At 45.4% G+C, this 25,334-nt stretch overlaps 1 protein-coding gene across 1 annotated transcript; it reads right to left on the bottom strand.

The window, feature by feature from the left end:
* Positions 1–1,911: 1,911 nt before the first annotated feature.
* On the bottom strand, positions 1,912–23,455 carry LOC137535066 (zinc finger protein 84-like). Its single transcript, XM_068256842.1, has 3 exons — positions 23,427–23,455; positions 6,858–7,206; positions 1,912–4,161 (listed from the first exon to the last, which is right to left on the bottom strand). The coding sequence occupies exons 2-3, from the start codon at positions 7,156–7,158 to the stop codon at positions 2,549–2,551; spliced, it is 1,914 nt and encodes a 637-aa protein (XP_068112943.1). The 5' UTR covers positions 7,159–7,206; positions 23,427–23,455; the 3' UTR covers positions 1,912–2,548.
* Positions 23,456–25,334: the final 1,879 nt, after the last annotated feature.

Below are 25,334 nucleotides of genomic sequence, written 5' to 3'. Positions count from 1 at the left end.
TATGTGCAAACATATACAAATAAGAAGTACATTTTTTTCCAGAGTAAAATGAGCCATAAATTACTTTTCTCCTATGTTGCTGTCACTTACAGTAGGTAGTAGAAATCTGGCAGAAGTGACAGGTTTTGGACTAGTCCATCTCTTCATAGGGGATTCTCAGCAAGGCCTTTATTCTTTATAAAGATATTCCCTAAAAAGGATTTAAACAATGATGCTGGCGAGCTTCCCTGCTCGCTACACAGTTTTTTGGCAGTTGGACAGAGCAACTGCCATTCACTAAGTGCTTTTGAAAATAAATATATCCCTGAGAATCCCCTATGAAGAGATGGACTATAGTCCAAAACCTATCACTTCTGTCAGATTTCTACTACCTACTGTAAGTGACAGCAACATAGGAGAAAAGTAATTTATGGCTCATTTTACTCTGGAAAAATGTACTTCTTATTTGTATATGTTTGCACATATTTTAAAATTTACAGTTTTTCGCTGTAGTGCCCCTTTAAACAGAAAAGCTTTGCGAATCAGCCCCATTGTACCCAATTATTGTGGGCGTGTCAATCTACTACACAGTTTTGCTTGAGGTCCTATGATTAGGAATGAGCAGGCAAAATTCGCAAACTTTATTTGGCAGCGAATCTGGCCAATTATCGCTTACCATTAATTTCTGAAAATTGTCAGGGTAGGGGGCCTTCAACGCTGTCTATCAACAATATTGTTATATCAACCTTGCCCAGATGGTTCATAGACAATGCACAGCTCCTAGCACTGTTGCTGCCTGTAGACACCCGGTGCTCAAAAAACAAGTGTGCATTGACCCGCAATGTAAGTTGTTTATTCTAACCTAAGTCCAGTTTTAATAATAAATTGGTAACCCACTGTTGCATCTGAAACGGAGCCTGTGTTGTGCTTTTTACCCTTGGTGGTAGCCACATCTTGTTTTTTGAGCACCGTGTGTCTACAGGCAGCAACAGTGTTGGGGTTATAGAGGCAGCGCCAAGGCTTACACTCACCTACTTGTTTGTTCCACTGTGGATCGGAAAGCCTCTGGCAGTGAGTAGGATTACTATTCCATCCAGCGCTCAATGTTCTTTGTTCTTCAATTCACAGCTCCTGTAACAGCAACCCTCTCAGACTCACCTTACACATGCCTGAAATGAGACGGATATGGAGGCTGCCATATTTATTTTGTTTGAAACAATACCAGTTGCCTGGCAGTCCTGTTGATCTTTGGCTGCAGCAGTGTCTAAATCACATCAGAAATAAGCATGAGGCTATCACCTGATCTGCATGCTTGTTCAGGATCAATAGATAAAAGAATGAGAGGATCAGCAGGAGAGCCAGGCAACTGGTATTGTTTAACCACTTAAGGACCGCAGCTGTTTCAGACTTCCCCCCTTTTTTCCCCACTAGGGGGATGTCCTGCTGGGGGGGTCTGATCGCCGCTGCTCACTTTCGAATAGCAGGGGGGCTCCTCAAAGCCCCCCTCCGCAGAGCTATTCCCCCTCCTTCCCAAGATATGCGGTACAGGACAGCAATCCATCCTGTACCTCCTCAGATAGGCTTAAGCCTATCAGATGCCGGCGATCCCCGGCCAATCAGAGGCCGGGGATGGCCGATCGCCTTTACGGCACTGCTGTAACAGCAGCGCCGTACGATGTAAACACCGGGGATTTCTTCCCTGGGTGTTTACAGTTCGCCTGCGAGCTGCGATCGGAGGCTCGCAGGCTGTTCACGGAGACTCCCTCCGTGAACTGAAAGGAAACACCACTGCGACCAGCCGCCGCCTATCGGCGTTGGCTGGTCGTTAAGTGGTTAAAAAGAAATAATGAGTCATGAAAGGATTGGCGGAGGACTCAACAGAGCAATGACAGAATTTAGACACAAAATGACATAACAGATCTGGTGATTTATTATAATTTCATTTTTTTTTCATACAACATACAAGTAAAATAATCCAGAAGAAAAGAGCACACAGTGTTTAATAACAAGGAGAAAGAAATGGCATTACACGTGATGACCGACAACTAACAGGTGACATTATTCTCAGAGGAGAAGCTGCTGGAAGAAGAATGGATCTGTGATACCCAAAGAGCATCAAATCTCATCAATTACATTAGGATTACATTTACTCATTATGAAAATACATGCTAATACAAATATTGTTGTTTCAGAGCTAGGGGGCAGTAATTTCATTGTGTATATAAGTCTGGGGATGAAACAAGCACGGAGTTGAAAGAGTTGGGGATGTGTCTCAGCTATCGCTGCTCTCCGCAGGGACATTTCCCACACTCTGAATCTGGGACATTTCCCACACTCTGAATCTGGGACATTTCCCACACTCTGAAACTGGGACATTTCCCACACTCTAAATATGAAGAGTGACAATTGTTTATATGACTTTAAAAGGATTCTTTTTCTCACATTGAGCCATGTGACTTCACTACTGCCAAAGATGATATTCTTATAATTTGTGGAAGAAGAATGCTGACCTTTGTGACTACTCTAGTATATACGATTTCTATTAATAATAAATGCTTTCCAACAGAGATCATGAAAACTGCTGCTCTCCCAAATGCTTCTTCTGGTGGTGAATGAGGCCTTGTTTTGACCGGTAGTCCTTCCCACAGTCGCAGATATAACGCCGCACGCCCGCATGACCTCTCAGGTGTAAGTAAAGCGTTCCTTTCTGGCTAAAACTTTTACCACACTCAGAACATGAAAAAGGACGCAAACCTGTGTGAATGCTCTGGTGTCTGACAAGGGATTGTTTACTTATGTAGCATTTCCCACACTCTGAACATGAATAAGGACGCTCCCCAGTGTGAAGTCTCTGATGCCTACGAAGGCTTTCTTTGTGAGTGAAAGATTTATCGCAGTCTGAACATGAATAAGGACGCTCCCCAGTGTGATTTCTAAGATGTATAAGAAGATTTTCTTTGTGAGTGAAACATTTCCCACAGTCTGAACAGGAGAAAGGACGTTCGCCTGTGTGAGTTCTCTGGTGCAGAAGAAGGCGTGCTCTACGATTAAAACTTTTCCCACAGTCTGTACAGGAAAAAGGCTGGTCACCAGTGTGTCTTTTCTGGTGATCAAGCAGGCCTTGCTTACTTATAAACTGTTTCCCGCACTCTGAACATGAAAGAGGTGGCTTACCTGTGTGGCTTCTAAGATGTTCAAGAAAGCTTGGCTTAGTTTTAAAAAATTCCCCACACTCTGAACATGAAAAAGGCGGCCCATCTGTGTGAACTCTCTGGTGTAGAATAAGAGTTTCCTTCCGAGAGAAGCATTTTCCACACTCTTGACAGGCAAAAGGTCGTTCCCCTGAGTGTCTTCTCTTGTGAGCCTGAAGGTTTGCCTGCTGACTGAAACATTTCCCACACTCTGAACAGGAAAACGGCCGCTCACTTGTATGAGTTTTAAGGTGTTTACGTAGGATTTTATTATCACTGAAAGATTTCCCACAGTCTGAACAGAAAAAAGGCCGCTCACCAGTGTGGCTTCTAAGGTGATCAGAGAGGACTGCTTTCTGTATGAAACATTTCCCACACTCTGAACATGCAAAAGGCTTATCACCTGTGTGAATTTTCTGGTGCCTATTAAGACTTTCCCTCCGAATGAAAGTTTTTCCGCACTCTGAGCAGGCAAAAGGCCGCTCCCCTGTGTGACCCCTTTGGTGAGCCTGAAGATTTGACCGCTGACTGAAACATTTCCCACACTCTGAACAGGAAAAAGGCCGCTCACTATTATGACATCTAAGGTGGTTACGGAGGCCTTTCTTATCACTGAAAGATTTCCAACACTCTGAACAGGAAAAAGGACATTCACGGGTGTGGCTTCTAAGGTGATCAGAAAGGGCATCTTTCTGTGTAAAACATTTCCCACACTCTAAACATACAAATGGAGGTTTTGATGTACTGGAAGGAGAGTGATCATGTGATGTCCCTGCACTGTGAGATGTCACATGCATATTTGGGGCAACAGAATGTGTCCAATCAGAAGAGTCCTCAGGAATAGAGGGATCCAGTGACTGCTCCTCATGGTAAAGTCTGTGATGTATGTTTCCAGTAGTGGCTTTTCCTTCTAGAGGATTCTGGGTAAAATTCAGTTCTTCAGGTAAATGGATATTCCCCTCTGACATATTCCAGACAGGATGTCCCCCTGCTGGGAAATCCACAGATATACAAGAATGAAATTCAGGTGAATGGATAAATGAATGGGCGGAGCAGCAGAGATGTGGTATGTGTGGCTACAATGATTTATTACTACACTCTGCAGGCACAGTATACATATCACACGCCTACTGCTTACATTAAACATAACACTGATGTAAGGTACATTTTACAGCAATAAACTTGGAAAAAAAAAGTCTATGCCAGCTGAGAAGGGCATCAGCGATGTCAAATTTACCCTTTACCCCCCCCCTCCCCCCCCCATCCACATGGCTACCTGCTGCCGTGTGTTTTATCAACAGAAGGAATCACAAGTACACTGAGACCCAAACACACTGCTGAATTAATTAAATAAAAACAACCCCTCGCACCTGCCTCAAAAGAATGCTTATGGTACAAAACGAATGGCCGTTATAGTAATTTGGACTGAACCACAATTCGCACAACTTCAGCTAGGGGCTTTTCGATATGGTGCTCTATCAATCCCCATCTTTGGAACGCTGAAGTGTTGTAGGGTGGTTTAGTGCTACTCTGGGGTTTTATTTGGGGAAGTGTTCGGTAATTGGGGGCATTTGGAAGGACATTTTTTTTTTATAGCACAAGAGGCATTTGTTTTAGTTCTTTCTGGGGGCGATGGATATGTTCTATGTGAAAGGGGAATACATAGTATTTAGCATGTGGAGGACTTTGCCAGGTATTTGATAAAGGAGGAGGGATGTAGCATTGGTAAGCGGGGAGGGAAGCAAATAATATAGAGGAGAGTATTTAGTACTATGCAGATGATGGCACTGCAGGGGGAAGGTAATAGTATTTGGTGTCAGGGAGGGGGTGATGATGCCAGGTTTTTGAGAAGGCAATATTAAGCACCAGGAGGGTTATGATAATGTTTTAGGGGAGATAGAAAGTATTTATTATGCAGGGATAGGTAGTATGCTAGGGGAGTTATGCTATGTTGTGGATAGAGGGGTATTAAAGAATAATCTTGTTATAGTAAACTCTGACATAGTAGAACTTTGGGTATAGTAAACTAAATGTCCAGGTCCTGGCAGAGTACAATTGTAAGTATATGTGGGTAACGCATGGTATATTAAACGCAGATAAAATAGAACTTTGATTATAGTGAACCTTTTTTTCTTTGGTCCCTGTGGCTTTGTGTATTTGGCTATAGTGGAAAGTGGTCAGGCACATGCGTCATACGCAGGGCAGTGGAGTCGCTACAAAAATCCTCCAAATCCGACTGCTCAGTTTATGATACCACCGACTCCAGGTACCCTAAATTTCTCCGACTCGTTAGTCTAATTTTTACAAAGGCTATGGATTTTGGTTCAAAAATCATCTGACTCCTCAATTTATTGAAACCACCGACTCCAGGTACCCAAAATTGCTCTGACTCCTCGACTCCACAGTCCTGGTAATACCGCAGTCGAAGGGTGGACTGACTGGCAGCCTGCTCGCTATTTGCACACTACTCTGGGTCCATGTGGATCACCACAAAAGCAATGGCGGGGGAAACCACTGCTTCCTGTCAGCTGCTATATTTGGAGGATGACTTAATTTAGCGCTTAGGGCTAGTTCACACTGGGTGCTTTGGTAGAGTTTTGCTAAATGATCAGCTAAACGCTGTTTTTCACTGTACAGCAAAGTGACTTTAAAGTGATTGAGTTTTGTGATTCTTTAACGTTGAAATGCAATCACTTGAGATTTAAGCAAATTGCTAATCAGTGGTGAACGATGCAGTGTGAACACTACCAGCATTAGCAGCAGCACTTTGCTAATAACCGGCTATCAGCAAAGCGCTGCCAAAACACCCATTGTAAACTAGCCCTTAGAGTACATGGAGATCCAGCTGTCAGGGGCTGACGTCAGTTTATCAGTGGCAGTGATGGGACAGAGGGCAAGTTCATTGGGGGATCTTCAGGCAAGACTATGGCTTCAATTCACTATGCATTACCGCTACCGGTAAACAGCTGTTTTTACGGAGCATTTTGTAAAATGTAAATTTATCAAGGCTGTTACGGCATGGCAAGCTGAAATTGAGGTAAATTACTGACTTGTGTGATAAACACCTCAATAAGTGTCAGCAAACTTCAATTCATGAAGATTAGAGCGTTCGGTAAAGCCAAGAAACGTGCGGTGATTACCGGCAGCTCTGATGTGTTGAAAACCAGCTTCACTGTCCGATAAGACATAAGTGACAGGAGCAGAGAGCCAATAGCAACAGCCTCTGTCTCCTGCTACTCCCTCTGAAAGGCTGCAACACCTTCTTGGGAGGAACAAGTATCTCTACCCCCCCAGGCAGCGGCAGAGGAGAGAGCGGAACAAAAGAGGTTTCTCCTGCAGCTCTTCAGGCGTTTAACCCTTTAGGTTCCTGTTTGAAGATGCAGAGGAGCTAATGGAGAAATCACCTAAACATGGCATGTTTAAGAGACAACTCCACACTCTTCTGCTGTTACAAAACAGGTTTTTGTGAATTGAAGCCATTGGTTTTGGTAAATTACCGAACTTCTACCGCAACTGTGAAAATCTTGATGAATTAGCAAAAACAAGTCTAAAATTCTGAATGTGGTATATTTCCGACTTTTTTTTTTTTATCGAACAGCCTTTGATGAATTGAAGCCTTTGTAGAAACTTTGATAAATTACAATGATTGGGTCACTCATTCCAACCTGGATTATTGTTCTAACTTACCTGTATTGGTATCTAGAGAACATTCCTCTACTTTAATTATCTTCAAGTCACCTTCCTCCAGAGACTGCTGATCACTCCTCACATACATATCTTCTTCCTCTTTATTTGCCCTCATCATGTCACCCTCCTCCATAGACTGCTGATCACTCATGACATATGTCTCTTCTTCTTCCTCTTTAATTATCCTCATCATGTCCCCCTCCTCCATAGTCTGCTGATCACTCTTTACATTCATCTCTTCTACTTCCTCTTTAATTGTCCTCATCATGTTAATCTTCTCCACAGACTGCAGATTATCCATATATTCTTTGTCTTTAGAGTGAAGTTGCAGAACAATCAGGTCCTCACCCTACAAGCACAGTGTGACAGAAAAATAAAATAATTAAAGTGGACCTTGACTTTTGCACAGGACAGAAGAAAACCATATAGAAATGCACCTTGTATGTATTTAGTGAGTTTAGCCTGTCTAATTCCCCCTCATTTGTGTATAATCACAAGTTATAATTCGATCTCTCAGCTGTGTCAGCTAGCTGCCTCGACTGAACAGCTAATTTGTAAACACAGGATGTTAACACTATGTCTGCATACATGAAAGCAGGAATTAGACACACTGCAGATTTATTGCAGGATTTGTATCAGCTGTAATAAAGAAATGTTTTTATTTAAAGGAACCTTAACTGAGAGGGATATGGATGTTTCCTTTTAAACAATACCAGTTGCCTGGCAGTCCTGCTGATCTCTGTGGCTGCAGTGGCTGAATCACTCACCTGAAACAAGCATGCAGCTAATCCAGTCTGACTTCAGTCAGAGCACCTGATCTGCATGCTTGTTGAGGGGCTGTGGCTAAAAGTATTAGAGACACAGGATCAGCAGGAGAGTCAGGCAACTGGTATTATTTTAAAAGGAAAAATCCATATCCTTCTCAGTTTAGGTTCCCTTTAATGGTTATTATGCTATTGTTTATCTTTTAGAGCAGAGAGGACGTTCTGAGTTCAGATCAGCTTTAAAGTGTACCAGAGACAAAGCACCCTCATGTATTTTACCATATATATCAGTGGGAACATTAGAGAAAACACCTACCTGATGTCTTTTCAAGCCTGCCCCCTTCTAGCTCTGCTTTCCTGTTCTGTATACTTGCAGCATCACAGAGAGCTGTCACGAGATGGGAGGAGCTGCTGGTGGGAGGAGCTGCTGGTGATTTTTAAATCTATATTTGTTAGTCAAAAGAGGTTTTTAGAAATGGTGATTTCTTTTTGTAAACAGTCCATTAAATAAAATGCTTTTCTGATGAACTGTGTTTTGCACAGGGCTGTGGAGTCGGTACAAAAATCCACCGACTCCGACTCCTCAGTTTAGGATTCCACCGACTCCAACTCCTCGACTCCTCTAATTTGCATATTACAATCTTGTTGTGAGAAAACGCGGAAAAGCCGCCGTGTGTGCTGAAAGCAAGGCGGCTGATTCTGCGTCCAACGCGGCGGTTTGCACGCGTAGGCACGCGTCTGGTAGTGTGGCAGAACACGGAAAAGCCGCCGCATGTTCTAACAGCAAAGCGGCTGTTTCCGCGTCCAAAGTGGCGGTTTGTACGCAGCAGCGTGCCTTTGGAGTGGCTGGGTCTGTTAGTCCACATAGATGGATGGAGAGCTACGCGCACGCGGGCCAGAAGTCAGGACCTTTATACCAGCAAGTGTCAGCTGATCAGGACGATCAGCTGATTCCTGCTGGACTCACGATTGGCTGAGTGGCTCGGGCGGGGCAGCAGAGTTCAGCTACTATATATTCTGCTTGCTTGTCAGCTGCTGGTTGTCTGCCATTGCAAACACTTTGTGGAAGCATTCAGACCATAGTCAGATCCTTACAGTGTGTTTGAACCAGGAGGACTTGGGAATTCACACTGAGCCAGATTACCTTGTACTGTTATTACTTGTTAGACCAGTTCCAGGGTGTTGAGATCAAGGCCCTCACACCCCAGACTAGGAATACTGTGTATCTTCTGTGTATTCTCTAGCATAGTTCCAGGGTGTTAAGATCAAGGCCCTCACACTCAAGACTAGGGAACTGTATAGTCTTTGTGTTATATTCCAGACTAGTTCCAGGGTGTTGATGATCACGGAACTCACACCCAAGACTAGGGGATTGCATTATCATTTATGTTATACTCCAGACTAGTTCCAGGGTGTTGATGATCACGGAACTCACACCCAAGTCTAGGGAATTGTATTATCATTTATGTTATACTCCAGACTAGTTCCAGGGTGTCGAGACTACGGACTTCATACCAGACTAGGGACTCTGTGATCATTGTGTTATGCATCAGACTAGTTACAGGGTGTAGAGACCACGGACCTCACACCAAGACTAGGCATTGTTTGATATCTGTTACTACCTTGGGAACTATCTCTCTCCCTTAAGAGATAGTCTCCTGACCTGCTAGTGACATCCACCCCTCAGGTGTCACTCCTGTGCAGGTTCCTCCTACCTTCAGCCTGACTCCACCCTTTGGAGAATCTCAGGCTTTTGGAAGGTTCCTGTGGCAGCATAAGCAGTATTCCAGGCTGCTTCTTATCACCTGCTCAGCAGGTGCATTACTCAAAGTATTACTGTTACACCAAACACTCATATATACCTATGGGTGTCCAGAGGTTAGCAATATATCTGATTATCGGTGATACTGCAGATCATCAATAATCGGGTATATATCTGCATTCTTGGTGATACTGCAGATCGCCAATAATCAGATTCTCTCTGCGTGCTGACACCAATCGTTACACTTGTTGATTGAAAGTATGTAACATGAAATGTGTCCCTTAACTGCCAACGCTTAGGAATTTTAAAAGACTATTGAAGTGAGAAGGATATGGAGACTGCCACATTTATTCCCTTTAGTCATAGACTAAAACTAGTCCTTGGTAAGAGTACTTGTAAAAGGTACAGACCGGAACAAAGAACATCCTTCAGGCCCTAGGCAATGTAACTGTGGGCACATGTAAGAGTGATGTGCAGGTACTCTGCAGGGGAATAAGGAAATTCTTCCTCTATTACACATTCTTCATGCACAATCTGAACCAGGTTTATGGGTGATAGACAACACCTCTGTGTTCAATGTGCACAACATTCTCAGTGGATTCCCTGCAGCTCTGTGGAGAGTGCATATGTAGAGTATAGTACTACTGTGTAACAAAGTACACCTGAGACAGATGAAATTAAAGTTTTATACATACCTGGGGCTTCCTCCAGCCCCCTTCAGGCTAATCAGTCCCTCGCTGTCCTCCTCTGCCACCTGGATCTTCTGCTATGAGTCCAGGTACTTGAGCCAGTCGGGCGCAGTGCGCATGCACACACTCCACCGCCGGGAGCATACTACACCTGTGCAGCACTATTGCGCAGGTGCAGAACGCTCCTGGCTGTGGAAGCAGCATGCGGCTGGACTGTGCTGACTGGCTGAATTACCAGGACTCATAGCAGAAGATCCAGGTGGTGGAGGTGGACAGCGAGGGACTGATTAGCCTGAAGGGGGCTGGAAGAAGCCCCAGGTATGTATAAAACTTTTCTTTTCATCCTTCTCAGGTACCACTTAATTCGTAGTCACCAAACCAAATTTTAACAACATATCAATTTATTTGATTTCATGAGCAAAGAGAGTGCGTACATTTGCATAAATCAGAATCAACGCAGAATTATTTCCATCTCATTGACCATCTCTATTAGTGACACGGCTACACATTAGGCTTTATTCTTACAGCATAGATGTTATTTAGTATATATGAGATTCCTGTGTACACATCATATATACAGTCACAATCAGATGTGTATATCTGACTTTAAAAATACGGGGACTGCTTTATTGAAGCAGCACAAGTAACTAATTTTGATTGGTTTATATAATTTTTGTGGACTAAGCACAGCTATTACTGTATGTCTAAATTATTTATGATGACGATTATCTGAGAAATAGAACATTTTATCATATTTTCTATTTTAATTACAGTTTAAATTCATTAGGAGTCGGTGCATTTTTTCCAGACTCCGACTCCAGGCACCCAAAATTGCCCCGACTCCGACTCCACGACTCCGACTCCACAGCCCTGGTTGTGCATGGAGTTTTAGTAAAAAAAACAAAAACAAAAAAAAGGCACACCAGAGCGGCAAAAATACCAGGTATAGCATTTGTTTTGTAAAATCTATCAGGGGATATGTTTGTTTTGTGGCAACACAGTCATCTCTGGTTTCCTTTAAGACATGAGCCTTATTAATGTGGAACTACATAGGAAAACATAGGGTAAGAACAGACTAGGCAGAATTGCATATGCATTTTCTACTTTGTGCTTTGGAAAACGCATATGCGATTCTGCCTAGTGTGTTCCTACTTACAGTCCTAATACAATATACAATAGGATTTAACAGGCATAGATATGTCTCAGATCAGCACATAGTTGTATGGTGGACTGTGTTACAGAGGAAATAGTCAGGTGTTCATAAATGCCAGACTAAACAGGTGGCTTTTGAGTCTGGACTTAATAATGCAGATTGCTTGGCTGCCCTGCTGATCCTAATACTTTAACCTCCCTAGCGTTCTGGACGAACGGGGTGGATCGGGTCTCCCTGTGACGTCACGACGTTCGTCGCCATAGAGTAACAGTGTGTCCGCAACACTTAACAATGTTTAAAGGAGTGTGCAAGGGCTCAAAACATGCTTTAGAAAAAAATCAGAAAAAGAAAGCCCACCAAAATAGCACCACTCAGTTATAATATTATAACATTTATTCAAATTATCTATATCAAACTAATACAAAATATCTATATCAAACTAATACAAAATATCTATATCAAACTAATACAAAATATATGACATCTTTGAGTTTCAAAAGTAAAAACAATTAAAACCGACCATGTGGTCATATATGGTAACAGCTGCATACAATCATGTCCTAATAAATGATCAAATCAGGGGTAAAAACCATCATGTAAATATAATCACAAATGTGGCAAAAATATGCCTATATGATCGCCTTAGTGTGCATCTATTCAGAGCACACGCAAGGTTGAACCCGGGTTCAGCAGTGATAGCACATAAATATATACATCCACATACTGTAAAGTAGAAAAACACACAAGTGTAAAAAAATAAATATATATATATATATATATATATATATATATATATATATATATATATATATATATGACATGAAACAAATTCAATGAAAAATTTGTGCAAACCAGCAAGGGCTGCTATCTCAATAAACCTGGGAGCAGCCTATGCGTAAAGTGCATAGAGTGATAGAAGGTGCAAAATAGAGAGGATACTTAGCCTGGGAAGACCAAGGAGGCTAGGACACCTGGGAGGAAGGCCTAGCAAAATGTTCTACCATTATCATTGATATGCTGATTGAACATGATGAGAAATTATTGATTAAGAAAAAGATGGAGCTTAGACAACTTGAGAATAATATTCAAGCCTTTGATAAAAATACCATTGTCCAACCCTTCCTTAATCAACTGAAGATAGATATGGAGGGATTTGAGAGATTTATTGTAGATGGCAAACGAAAAAACTTATGAGGGACCGTCAGGATTATGACAGTGGAGCAGCCTATAGGTGGAGGCATAGAGGGAATGGGAGGAAGCGTAGGAGACGCCCCAGACCACAACATCCCAATAGACCTAATGGAGCAGTGCCACCGTATTCCAGGCACCCCCCACCACCTAACAATGGACAGAATCCCAGGGCTACCCCACCCAATGACAACACCTCTACAAGTGATTTTTATCGGACAGCGACACAGACTTAGAAAGTGAACCCAGAGGGGTGGTAGGAGACACAAGAGCAGGATTGCTCTGGAATCTACAGACCCCACGGGTGAAACGACTGAGGGAATGACAACACATGGATTGAAAATTATAAATCTCACAAATCATGAACTAACTAGGACTGAGCAGAGTGTTTTGGGTAAAGGACTTACTTTTTTCACCCACTAGGAGCCTAGATACATTTGAAGTATTAAAAGATATTTATCTCTTTTGCAGAAAACTTGTTTTGAAAAAATATTTTGAGGGGGGCACGGAGGCCCCGCCTCCACATATGGAGTCCTTGGACCGACAGGTCTTTGAGGATCTTATGGGACTTTTGCAGGATAATCAACAAAATGATACGGTGAGTAATCGTTCCCGCCTTTTTAGGCCCCGGTCAAAATATACCTTGCCCTTTAACTCATGCCCAGCAGTTAAGTTCTTCTTTGAATCCATGTGGAAGGAAATAGAATGTCTACCCATTATCCAGAATCAAGGTCAAAATCTTACCAGGGATGAACAAAGAGCTGTTAAAGCATTATCTAATAATGATTCTTTTTTGATTAAGGAGGCGGACAAAGGGGGCAACGTTGTCCTTTGGCCAAAGGAGATGTATCTGCAGGAGGCTTACAAATTACTGAAGAATACAAACAACTATGCATTGTTACCGGGAGATCCAACAGAATATTACAAAGCCCTACTTGATGATATCCTGGTTTTGGCCAGGAATACAGGTACAAGTACAAAAAAGGAGTTTGAATTTCTCTCTGTAAAACATCCGGTGATTCCCACCTTTTATTTATTACCGAAAATTCATAAGAATGCCACCTGCCCACCCGGTAGACCAATTGTGGCCAGAATCGGGGGCCTGACTACTCCATCCTGTGAATTTATAGATTTTTTTCTACAGAAGCATGTGATTAGCCTGGACTCTTATTTGAGAGACAGTTCTGATCTTTTGAAGATTATAGAAGAATTAACAGTGGTTCCAGGTACTCTTTTAGTCTCATTTGATGTTGAGTCCTTATACACCAACATTTCTCATCAATGGGCTCTAAAAACTATGACATATTTTCTTGATATGGAAAGTAACCAACAAGGGGACCTTAAACGTTTGCTTCTGGGTTTGGCTGACTTTGTTCTTATTCACAATTATTTTCTCTTAAATGGACAGTTTTTTAAACAGACCTGCGGTGTGGCTATGGGCGCGAAATGTGCTCCGTCCATAGCCAACCTATTTTTGGGCTTCTGGGAACGTGAGGTAGTTTTTGGTCCCCCCTTGGAAGAATTCCAGCCTTATATTTTAGGTTGGCACAGATTTATTGATGACATATTTATGCTGTGGGGGGATCCAAGGATGATTGTGACAGGTTTCTAACTGCCTTAACCAATAATGCTATGAACATTCACTTAACCAGGCATATTTCATCTACAGAGATCGATTTCCTGGATGTCAAGATTAGGATCAATGTGGAGGGTCAGCTTAGCACAGACCTTTTTCGTAAGCCAACATCAGTAAATTCTCTTTTACATTATCAGAGTGCGCATACTAAGCCTCTTCGTGATAATATTTCCACTGGCCAATTTTTGTGAATTTGTCGTATTTGTTCTAATACTAATGACTTTTCCATGCAGGCACGCGGTTTAACTGATCGATTCAAGGATAGGGGCTACCCCAAAAGAGTTGTTTCCCAGGCTTTTCAAAGGGCGAAAACCATGGATAGAACATCACTTCTCCATCAAACATCCAAACCTTCCAGTCAGCTGGTAAGACTCAGCACCACTTTTAATAATCAATGGAGAGATCTCTATAGGATACTCAACAAATCTTGGCCTGCTTTATTGTCTGACACAACCATCGCTAGATTTATCACTCCCAATGCTTCTATTACAGCTAAGAGATGTCCTAGTCTAAAAGATAAATTATGCTCAAGTCATTTTGTTGGGAGGTATGAAGAGATGCAGAGGACCTCTGAAAAGTAGTTATCCATGTGGGGAATGCAATATTTGTGATTATATGCGTCCCCAACAGACTATTTACAATATAGATGGCACCAAACAATTTAGACTATATGGATATATCAATTGCAAAACTAGGGGAGTTGTATACGCCTTGATCTGTACTTGTGGTAAGATATATGTTGGACAAACGAAAAACATGCTAAAAACCAGGATCCAGCAACATTTATCTAAAATTAGATTGGCCAAACGGGATCTGGAGAACAACCAAATACTGACATCAGTGGCATCCCATTTTCTTTTTGAGCATGGTGGGTGCACAACGGGTTTACGAGTTTGTGGTATTGATCAGATCAGATCAGATTTGAGGGGAGGTGACATAGTAGCTGCTTTGCTTAAACGTGAGGCCAGATGGATTTACCAATTGGATAGCATGGCCCCGCGAGGCATGAATGAGGAGATTGATTGGACCTTTTTTTGGTCTAATGTATATATGACCATACTTATGGTCACAATATATACTTTTTTTTTCCATATACATGTATATAAGGAATTTGCTTGTAATATTTGGATGTTCATATTTAGATTTATAATTAAGGTTTTGTCTATCTTTATTTTTATTGTATTGAATGGACATCCATGCATGTGTATATATGTATCTTGGTGACTAACACATATTTTTCTCATATAGATGGATTTGTATTTATTAAATGTTTTTTCATCTGATTAAATGGATGTATGGACGCTTTGGCCTTGTTTGTGGACTCTCCTTCTGTGCTACCCATGACTTTTGCATGCCTGAACTTTGTGGACTCATTATGGACCCGATTCCTGAACTTTTGTGGACCCAATATGGACCCTAATTCCTTGGATGGACTTTTGGACTGCCTGTCCCTTGAAATGATATATGGTCTTTACCATCTGTCCCCTTTATATCTGGACTAATTTTGCTCCTTTATGCCCCAGTGCTACACATCTGGATCCCCCCTTTATTCTATAGATTTCATCTCTATATATGCGCAGATATATGTATGTGTATATAGGTATCTGTTTTGATGTGTATATATATATATATATGTGCATTTCCATGGTTTGTCCTTTAACCCTTTCTGGACCAGCACCCTCTGCCCCCTTAAGGACCAGAGGGTGCTGGTCCAGCAAACCGCCGCTTCCCGACGAATCGCCGCAAGTTACCGTCGCTCCCGCTGTACACGCCGCTCTGTCCCCGCCGCAGGCTGCTCTCTCTGCCGTCGCTATGACAGCAGAGCGCTGTGCGCCAGTCAGGAGCCGCTTTCATTGGCTCCTGACCCTGTCACTCCATGTAAGCCAATGGGAACGGCTTACATAAATGACAGGGCCAGGATCCAATGAAAACGGCTCCTGCCCGGCTTTCAGTGCTCTGCCGTCATAGAGGCGGCAGGGCAGCAACGAGCGGCGGGGGCAGAGCGGACCGAGCGACACGGACGGGCTGGGGCGCGCGGTCAATGGGACGTAGAGTTTACGTCCGGTCAAGACCGCAGCGCCCCCTGCCCGACGTAGATTCGTACTCGCTCGGTCCGCAGGTAGTTAATAGTGATTTTGACCTATGAATAATGACTGCCTGTCCCCTTTATATTTGGATCTGGACTAATTTTGCTCCTTTATGCCCCAGTACTACACATCTGGATCCCCCTTTATTCTATAGATTTCATCTCTATATATGCGCAGATATATGTATGTGTATATAGGTATCTGTTTTGATGTGTATATATATATATATGTGCATTTCCATGGTTTGTCCTTTAACCCTTTCTGGACCAGCACCCTCTGCCCCCTTAAGGACCAGAGGGTGCTGGTCCAGCAAACCGCCGCTTCCCGACGAATCGCCGCAAGTTACCGTCGCTCCCGCTGTACACGCCGCTCTGTCCCCGCCGCAGGCTGCTCTCTCTGCCGTCGCTATGACAGCAGAGCGCTGTGCGCCGGTCAGGAGCCGCTTTCATTGGCTCCTGACCCTGTCACTCCATGTAAGCCAATGGGAACGGCTTACATAAATGACAGGGCCAGGATCCAATGAAAACGGCTCCTGCCCGGCTTTCAGTGCTCTGCCGTCATAGAGGCGGCAGGGCAGCAACGAGCGGCGGGGGCAGAGCGGACCGAGCGACACGGACGGGCTGGGGCGCGCGGTCAATGGGACGTAGAGTTTACGTCCGGTCAAGACCGCAGCGCCCCCTGCCCGACGTAGATTCGTACTCGCTCGGTCCGCAGGTAGTTAATAGTGATTTTGACCTATGAATAATGAATTATAATGCTTTGCTATTGTTTTTGGATTGTAACATCATGCTCAAATGCTAGGATGTCTCCCTCTGGTGGCTTGTTTTACTCTCTATCACTCTCATGCTCTCGCTATTGCCATCTACACTATCTTTTTCCAGCCTCCTATTGGTTCATCTATGGACAGGGCTGTTTTTACTCACCTTCCAGCTTTTCGCCGCTTGCGCTCCAGCGTGGTCTTCTCTTCCTGGTCCAGAGCCTGGGTGTGAGAGGTCCAGGCCCACCTGCACTCCCCTCCAGGTATCACGTGTTGGCCTTGGGGCCCCGGCCAGTGAGAGAGGTCCGGGGCCCCTGGCCATCGTGTGAACCAATCGTGTGTTTTTAAACGGTTTCTTTCAGCTCTAGGACATGGCGGACAGGTGAGCGGTTAGGGAGGGACCCCTGTGGGAGGGATGCCTGCACGGGGCGGTCCTGCTAGCGACGCAATCTTGCGATGGCGTCCAACTGAAGCCTCCCACCTGAATGCTAATGGCTGCTAGATGTGGTATGGCAGGTAAAGGGTGTATGACAGTGCATCCTGATTGGCTGACGAGCACCTGCTGACCAATTTCAAATGTAGCTGGATGCATGTACTGCTGTGTTCTATTGCTTGTGTGTGTTGAATTTAGCATTCAGTATGGAGGCAGTGTTGGTGGGTTTTCTGGATGTGAGAGGTCCAGGCCCACCTGCACTCCCCTCCAGGTATCACGTGTTGGCCTTGGGGCCCCGGCCAGTGAGAGAGGTCCGGGGCCCCTGGCCATCGTGTGAACCAATCGTGTGTTTTTAAACGGTTTCTTTCAGCTCTAGGACATGGCGGACAGGTGAGCGGTTAGGGAGGGACCCCTGTGGGAGGGATGCCTGCACGGGGCGGTCCTGCTAGCGACGCAATCTTGCGATGGCGTCCAACTGAAGCCTCCCACCTGAATGCTAATGGCTGCTAGATGTGGTATGGCAGGTAAAGGGTGTATGACAGTGCATCCTGATTGGCTGACGAGCACCTGCTGACCAATTTCAAATGTAGCTGGATGCATGTACTGCTGTGTTCTATTGCTTGTGTGTGTTGAATTTAGCATTCAGTATGGAGGCAGTGTTGGTGGGTTTTCTGGATGTGAGAGGTCCAGGCCCACCTGCACTCCCCTCCAGGTATCACGTGTTGGCCTTGGGGCCCCGGCCAGTGAGAGAGGTCCGGGGCCCCTGGCCATCGTGTGAACCAATCGTGTGTTTTTCTTCCTGGATCCTCACCAGACTCTACTTCCTCTCCCGTGACGTCACATCTGGTTGACGCGCGGCGACTTCTGGGGCGCCTGCCTGCTCTCCAGACTTTCTATTTAAACGCCGATCTGGCGCCTAGCAGCACGGTATCCCTCTCCTATCCTTCCAAAGCGGGGTGACACCCGCGGAGCTTGCGGGACTGTCTTGAATGGACTCCTCTTCATTTTCAGCTGCACTGTCCTAGCCTCCTTGGTCTTCCCGGGCTAAGTATCCTCTCTTTTTTTGCATTTTTTTGCACCTTCTATCACTCTATGCACCTTACGCATAGGCTGCTCCCAGGTTTATTGAGATAGCAGCCCTTGCTGGTTTGCACAAATTTTTCATTGAATTTGTTTCATGTTATATATATATATATATATATATATATATATATATATATATATATATATATATTTTTTTTTTTGCACTTGTGTGTTTTTCTACTTTACTGTATGTGGATGTATATATTTATGTGCTATCATTGCTGAACCCGGGTTCAACCTTGCGTGTGCTCTGAATAGATGCACACTGAGGCGATTATATAGGCATATTTTTGCCACATTTGTGATTATATTTACATGATGGTTTTTACCCCCGATTTGATCATTTATTAGGACATGATTGTATGCAGCTGTTACCATATACGACCACATGGTCGGTTTTAATTGTTTTTACTTTTGAAACTCAAAGATGTCATATATTTTGTATTAGTTTGATATAGATAATTTGAATAAATGTTATAATAGTTCAACTGAGTGGTGCTATTTTGGTGGGCTTTCGTTTTCTGATTTTTTCTAAGACGTTCGTCGCCATGGCGACGGGGGAAGCCCTCAAGGAAATCCCGTTCAGAACAGGATTTCCGGACGGGTCATTGCGCCGGCGGCGATCGGAGGGCAGGAAGGGACGCCGCAGGGAGGGGGGAATCATGTAGCTAGCACTAGGCTAGCTACATGAAAAAAAAACGTGCAAAAAACGTTTCCGCGGACGCGGTAATCAGAACACCAGGCAGGTTAAGCCATAGACCCTCAACAAGCAAGCAGATCTGATGTTAATGTCAAATCTGACAAGATTAGCTGCACACTTGCTTCAGGTGTGTGATTTAGACCCTACTGACCAGAAAAATCAGCAGAACTGCCAGGCAAATGGTATTGTTTAAAGAGAGTCTGAAGCGAGAATAGATCTCGCTTCAGACCTCATATATAGCAGGGGCACGTGTGCCCCTGCTAAAACGCCGCTATCCCGCGGCTTAACGGGGGTCCCTGTCCCCCCAAATCCCGTCCGTAATGTGGGGGAGCGCTTCCGCATTGGGGCAGGGCTAACCGCCGCAGCCCTGCCCCACGCGCGTCTGTCAGCGCGTATCTCCGCCTCTCCCCCGCCCCTCTCAGTCTTCCTTCACTGAGAGGGGCGGGGGGAGAGGCGGCGATGCGAGTCTGATAGACGTGCTGGGAGGCAGGGCTGCAGCCGTTAGCCCTTGCCTCCAGGAAGCAGAATCTGCGACCAAGAAGACGACCAAGGTTTGCGGGGGGTGGGTTGGGGGATCAGGGACCCTTGTGTAGCCGCGGGATAGCGCGTTTTAGCAGGGGCACACATGCCCCTGCTATATATGAGAGCTGAAGCGAGATTTAGTCTCGCTTCAGTGTCTCTTTAACCAATTGCCGACCGCGCACTCATAAGGCGCGTTGGCAAAGTGTCAGCTGCAGGACCAGCGACGCAGATCTGCGTCGCCGGCTGCAGGATAATTAATCAGGAAGCAGCCGCTCGCGCGAGCGGCTGCTTCCTGTCAATTCATGGCGGGGGTCTCCGTGAATAGATGGCGCCAGACTAGGTAGCCATGGCACACAGGGCTCCGGCCTTTACCATCTTTTTTTCTTCCTTTCTACTCAATGTTCCTCCTCGGTTGCAGACCTCGACTGCCGGTCTGCATGTAGCCAGCCTCGCTGTTTACACTGCTGCCAGAAACAGATGCTGCTCTCTGTAGTCACAGAGGAAACCGGGATGCCGCACGGCGGATCCTAATCAGCTGGGGGAGGCCCGACACCCGGCTTCACTGCTGCATCCACTGAGGGCCTGATGCCACCAATACCACCGACCCACCAGCCGCTATGTGAAGTTTGGTCACTCCTCTGCTGCGGTGCGTGGGTGATACCCGTCCTCCGCAGCCCGGGATCGCTGAGGCAAGTCGATCCAAGCAGCCAGATCCCTTCCACCACGTGGGCTGCTGCACCGCTGTTGCCAAGGAGTTAAGGACGCCAGGACGGAGCACTCCACGTGCAGAGGAAGCCTGACCACCGGCGCTCCACACAGCCATCCGAGAAACGTGGCTGCTTCACCACCGTGACCACAGGGCCTGATGCCGCCGTCCCACAGCGCTCTACTTACTCCACAGCCGTCCAAAGCCACGTGGAGCCTCAGGCATGGAGACCCAGATGCTGCACAGAGAAAAGCCACAGCTAGTACCCCGCTGCTGCTCCCAGCCCTCCACTGCACATGGGAGCCGAACCACTGCTCCAGGCATGGCACGTTAGTGCTTACAGTACCGCTGCTCTCTAGCCAGGCCACAGCTTCTCTTATTTTGCACACATCACCTAGGCCTCATCACAGCCAGGTAGTCTGCTCTTCCTGCAGCTCCAGGATCTTATTGAGGGTCCCACCAGCCATGGGTCACTGGCCATGCTGCCCCTTCAGCCACCGGACGCTGACTACAAGCAACCATCGGGACACCGGCCACACACTGCCCCAGCAGCCATTGGGTCACTGGATACACTGCCCCATCAGCCATCAGGGACACTACCGTTGCAACTGAACCCCTCTAAACAGTATCCACCAGCCATCGGGACATTGCCGTATGCTGGCAAACCCCTAACACTGCCACATAAATGTGATCTGTTAGGTTTGGGATACCTGCAGCCAGGAAGGCCCTCTTGCACTCCTGCCTGATCTGCCATCTGTACATCTACTAGGCCTACGCGACAACTTTGGACTAGGCCGCCAGTCTGGGACTAGATTACTGTATTTCTTATTTCTATATTTCTACTCTCTCTCTCCTTTTCCTTTTTTCATGGACCTTATGGGCTCCTGAATAGCTGCAGAGCAGTTGAGCGCCACTTTTATAGTGGCAGCTCCTCTCAACATAGCACTCAGGTTATCCCTCTGGTCCTCCTCGGCTACGTTTGTATTTATGGTGTTCATATACTTTGTATACAATACTTTACATGAACTGTATGAATTTGAACTGTACCATCACCGACCCTGTATGTGCCACAAACAATTCCGGGTACAACTTCTGTTGTACTTGGCGAAATAAACAAATTCTGATTCTGAATAGCCTGCGGGCCGCTGATCACGGAAATAATCCGCTTTGTTTACATTTGTACAACGCTGCTAACAGTAGCAGCGTTGTACTAGATCAGCGATCCCCGGCCAATCAGCGGCCGGGGATCGCCGTCACATGACAGGCAGGAGCCTCTGGGGAAGGGAGGAAGGAGAGGGGGAATCCTGCGGTGGAGGGGGCTTTGAGGTGCCCCCCCCCTCGCCAGCCACACGCAGGCAGGAGCGATCAGACCCCCCCAGCACATTATCCCCCTAGTGGGGAAAAAAGGGGGGCGATCTGGTCGCTCTGCCTGGTGTTTGATCTGTGCTGGGGGCTGTAGAGCCCACCCAGCACAGATCAGGGAAAACAGCGCTGGTCCTTAAGGGGGGGGGGGGGGGGGTAAAAGCTGGGTCATCAAGTGGTTAAGAGGAAATAAATATAGCAGCTTCAATAGGTCTCACATTGGGTTCCTTTTAAATGCTTCCATGGAGATGTCCTGATTGGGTGTTGCAAGGTATGCCAAAGTGTAGGGGCAGCATGACAGAATGCTATGGCTCCATAAGTTTTGAGATGAACTCGGGGGGGGGGGGGGGGGGGTGCCTGGTAACGGTGGTAGATAGTGGGATCTTCCTGTGTACAATTCCAGGAATAAAGAGGATCTGTACGCCTCCACACACCATCAGTAAATGATTCAACTCATATTTGATGTTGAAAATTCAGTGTATAGGCAAGTAAGGCACCAGCTCTGCTCTTAGGGCAGCTCTCAACACTGAGGACATGAGGGGGGAATTTAGAAGCATCCACTTATCCCTTTCCAGCCTCCCCTCTTGTGCCAGAGATGGATCTGCTGTCATGCCGATAGAGGAATTTAAAATGTCCCCAGGCAATTGCAGTTATAGCAATTCAATTCTAATCCAGTTTCTCCTTTGCTGAGGACAGGCTTTGCACACACAGTTGTGCACGACTCCCAGCCAGGTCATATGGCTAACGGAGCCGCCAGCGGGAGAGCAGAGGATGCCAAGGGACCTCACAGGCTGCAGGAGATGGAGGAGGCCCCAGGTAACTTCAGTATTGCATTTTTTTTAGCTCTATTCAGTGTCCCTTTAAAGAGACTCTGTAACAACAAAAACCTCCCCTGGGGGGTACTCACCTCGGGTGGGGGAAGTCTCCGGATCCTAATCAGGCTTCCCACGCCGTCCTCTGTCCCACGGGGGTCTTGCTGCAGCCCTCTGAACAGCCGGCGACAGAGCCGACTGTAGCTTCAATATTTACCTTTGCTGGCTCCAGCGGGGGCGCTGTGGCGGCTTTCGGCACGGAAATAGACGGCGATCGGGTATTTCCGCCTACTTCGGAGCCGACAGCCGTCAGAGCGCCTGCGCAGGAGCCGGGAAGGTATATATTACGTCACCGCTGCACAGAGGGCTGCAGCGAGACCCCCGTGGGACAGAGGACGGCGTGGGAAGCCACATTAGGATCCGGAGGCTTCCCCCACCCGAGGTGAGTACCCCCCAGGGAACGTTTTGTCGTTACAGTTCCTCTTTAAAGACACTACCCTCCTCTCTCTCTCTCTTTCCTCCCCTCTCTCTAATTATTCAGTTCTGTCCTTTTATGTGTCTTTCCCCTTCACACACCACTTTTACTCTCTTGTCATCTCCGTTTACGCACTCTTTCTCCTTCTCTCTCTCTCTTTTCTTTCTCATTAGCACTCCTTCTGCCTTATCCTTTCTTTCTTTCTTCTCTTCTTCCTCTCCACTTACAAGCTAGCTGCCTCCTTTCCTTCCCTCTCTCTTCATTACGACCCCCCTTTCCCCACCCCTAATTCATCTGAGAGAGAGAAAGAGCGAGTGCGTTTTTACTCGCCTGAAGGCACCAAACTGGCCAGAAACGGCCCTGCCCTGTTGTAATCTATCCTGCAACCCCTGAAATGCCCGTTGGGCATACATTTCCTAGTACAAACAATACCACGTTACCTCCTCCTCTTCAGTCCTAGTAAGGTGGTATCCTCTCTACTTCCTCTTTCCTGTCTACGCCTTCCACTTGGTAAAGATGAGATTGCCATCTTGTGGAGAATGGTAGAACTGCAGTGGTAGTCACAAATCTCTACAGTATTTTCTTTTAAATATCACATTTAAATTTAAGTTTTAATTGATTTTAGTAGTGTTTTGGTGTCTATGCTGTGTATTGAATAAAGGTTGACATTTATACTTTTCCCTTTCCTATCGAGTCATGGAACCTTTTTTTTTGCTCACACAAGTATGTATTTTACCCCTTAAAGGGATACTGTAGGGGGGTCGGGGGAAAATGAGTTGAACTTACCCGGGGCTTCTAACGGTCCCCCGCAGACATCCTGTGCCTGCACAGCCACTCACTGATGCTCCGGCCCCGCCTCCAGTTCACTTCTGGAATTTCAGACTTTAAAGTCTGAAAACCACTGCGCCTGCGTTGCCGTGTCCTCGATCCCGCTGATGTCATCAAGAGCGCACAGCGCAGGCCCAGTATGGTCTGTGTCTGCGCAGTACACTCCTGGTGACATCAGCGGGAGCGAGGACACGGGCGTGCAGGAGCAGTGGTTTTCTGACTTTAAAGTCAGAAATTCCAGAAGTGAACTGGAGGCGGGGCCGGAGCATCGGTGAGTGGCTGCACCAACACAGGATGTCTGCGGGGGACCATTAGAAGCCCCGGGTAAGTTCAGCTCATTTTCCTCCGACCCCCCTACAGTATCCCTTTAAAGCGGACCCAAACCAAACATTTTGTTAATTAAAAATATTTAGTTGTTCCACTCTGACACATACAAAGATAAATAAACACTCCTTCAAACCTATGAGCATTTCAGTGCATGCTTTTCACCCTTATCTTTTCATAGCTAGGGTCATACTGGGGGCAGCCATTAGCAATTCCTCCATTGCCAGACTCCACTTACTTCACCAGTTTGCCGGAAAAATCCCAGCAATTTGAAAGGAAGGGAGGGGTTCCTCCAATAAATGTAAAATATTTTATATTTGTCATCATGCAGCTGAAAAAAGGCTGCTATTTATTATTATAATTAAAAAAAAAGATTTTATTTCTGAAATCTTGTATTTTTAATTTGGGTGCACTTTAAAGAACAAGTGACACCCATGCTAACCTAGAAATAAAAAAACCCCACATATATAAGTAGACAAATACTAGTTCTACTTACCGTACATATTAGATATATTGCACTGTCCACGTTATGATTCCTGTGAATTTTATCAAGGAAAGAGAATCCTATTCTAGACAGATTCTATCTTGGTTAGCTTTGAATGAAGCTAATCCTGAGTCTGACATCAGTTCCTCCCTCACTCCTTTTTTCTCCTTTTGCTTATTGTGCGTACTGTGTATTTGTTACCCGCCCACCTCCCAGAGTCTCCAGACACTCCCACTGAGGTCTATACTAGGAAGTGCACTGTCTTATGTCATTTGAAAGAGGGGAAATAAAGGGAAGAGGAGGAATATATTATAGATAAAAAGACTCCCCAGCATGCAACTGTTTGGCAATGGCAGTTAAAGGGCCAATGTTCCTAAGGTATGTGATAACGTCAAACCATAACAGCAGAAAACATTTTGAATGCAGAATTAGCATTTTTATCACTTAACCAGTTGCTGTTGAAATTTTATTTTTATGGTGACAATCCCACTTTAAAGTCACAGGTTTGCTTTAATATCTGATGACCAAAAGCTAACAGATGACATTATTCTCCAAGGCAAAGCTGCTGGAAAGATAAAAATGGCTTACTGCTATCCAAAAAGTTTCTCATCAATTAGATTAGGATTACATTCACTCATTATGCAAATCCATTTGAATAAGTGTCTTGTTGTTTCACAGGCTAGGAGGCCGTAAATTGCACACCATACAATTT

The sequence above is a fragment of the Hyperolius riggenbachi genome, chromosome 10 (assembly GCF_040937935.1).
Source record: "Hyperolius riggenbachi isolate aHypRig1 chromosome 10, aHypRig1.pri, whole genome shotgun sequence".
In the NCBI taxonomy this organism is placed as follows: domain Eukaryota; kingdom Metazoa; phylum Chordata; class Amphibia; order Anura; family Hyperoliidae; genus Hyperolius; species Hyperolius riggenbachi.
This window is presented reverse-complemented; position numbering and strand designations above follow the sequence as displayed.

Coding starts and splice junctions, on each gene's coding strand:
- LOC137535066 (XM_068256842.1), bottom strand. CDS start 7,158: ATGGATAATCTGCAGTCTGTGGAGAAGATTAACATGATGAGGACAATT. Junction 4,162..6,857: donor TTCTCTAGATACCAATACAG/GTAAGTTAGAAC, acceptor TGGATTTCCCAG/CAGGGGGACATCCTGTCTGG.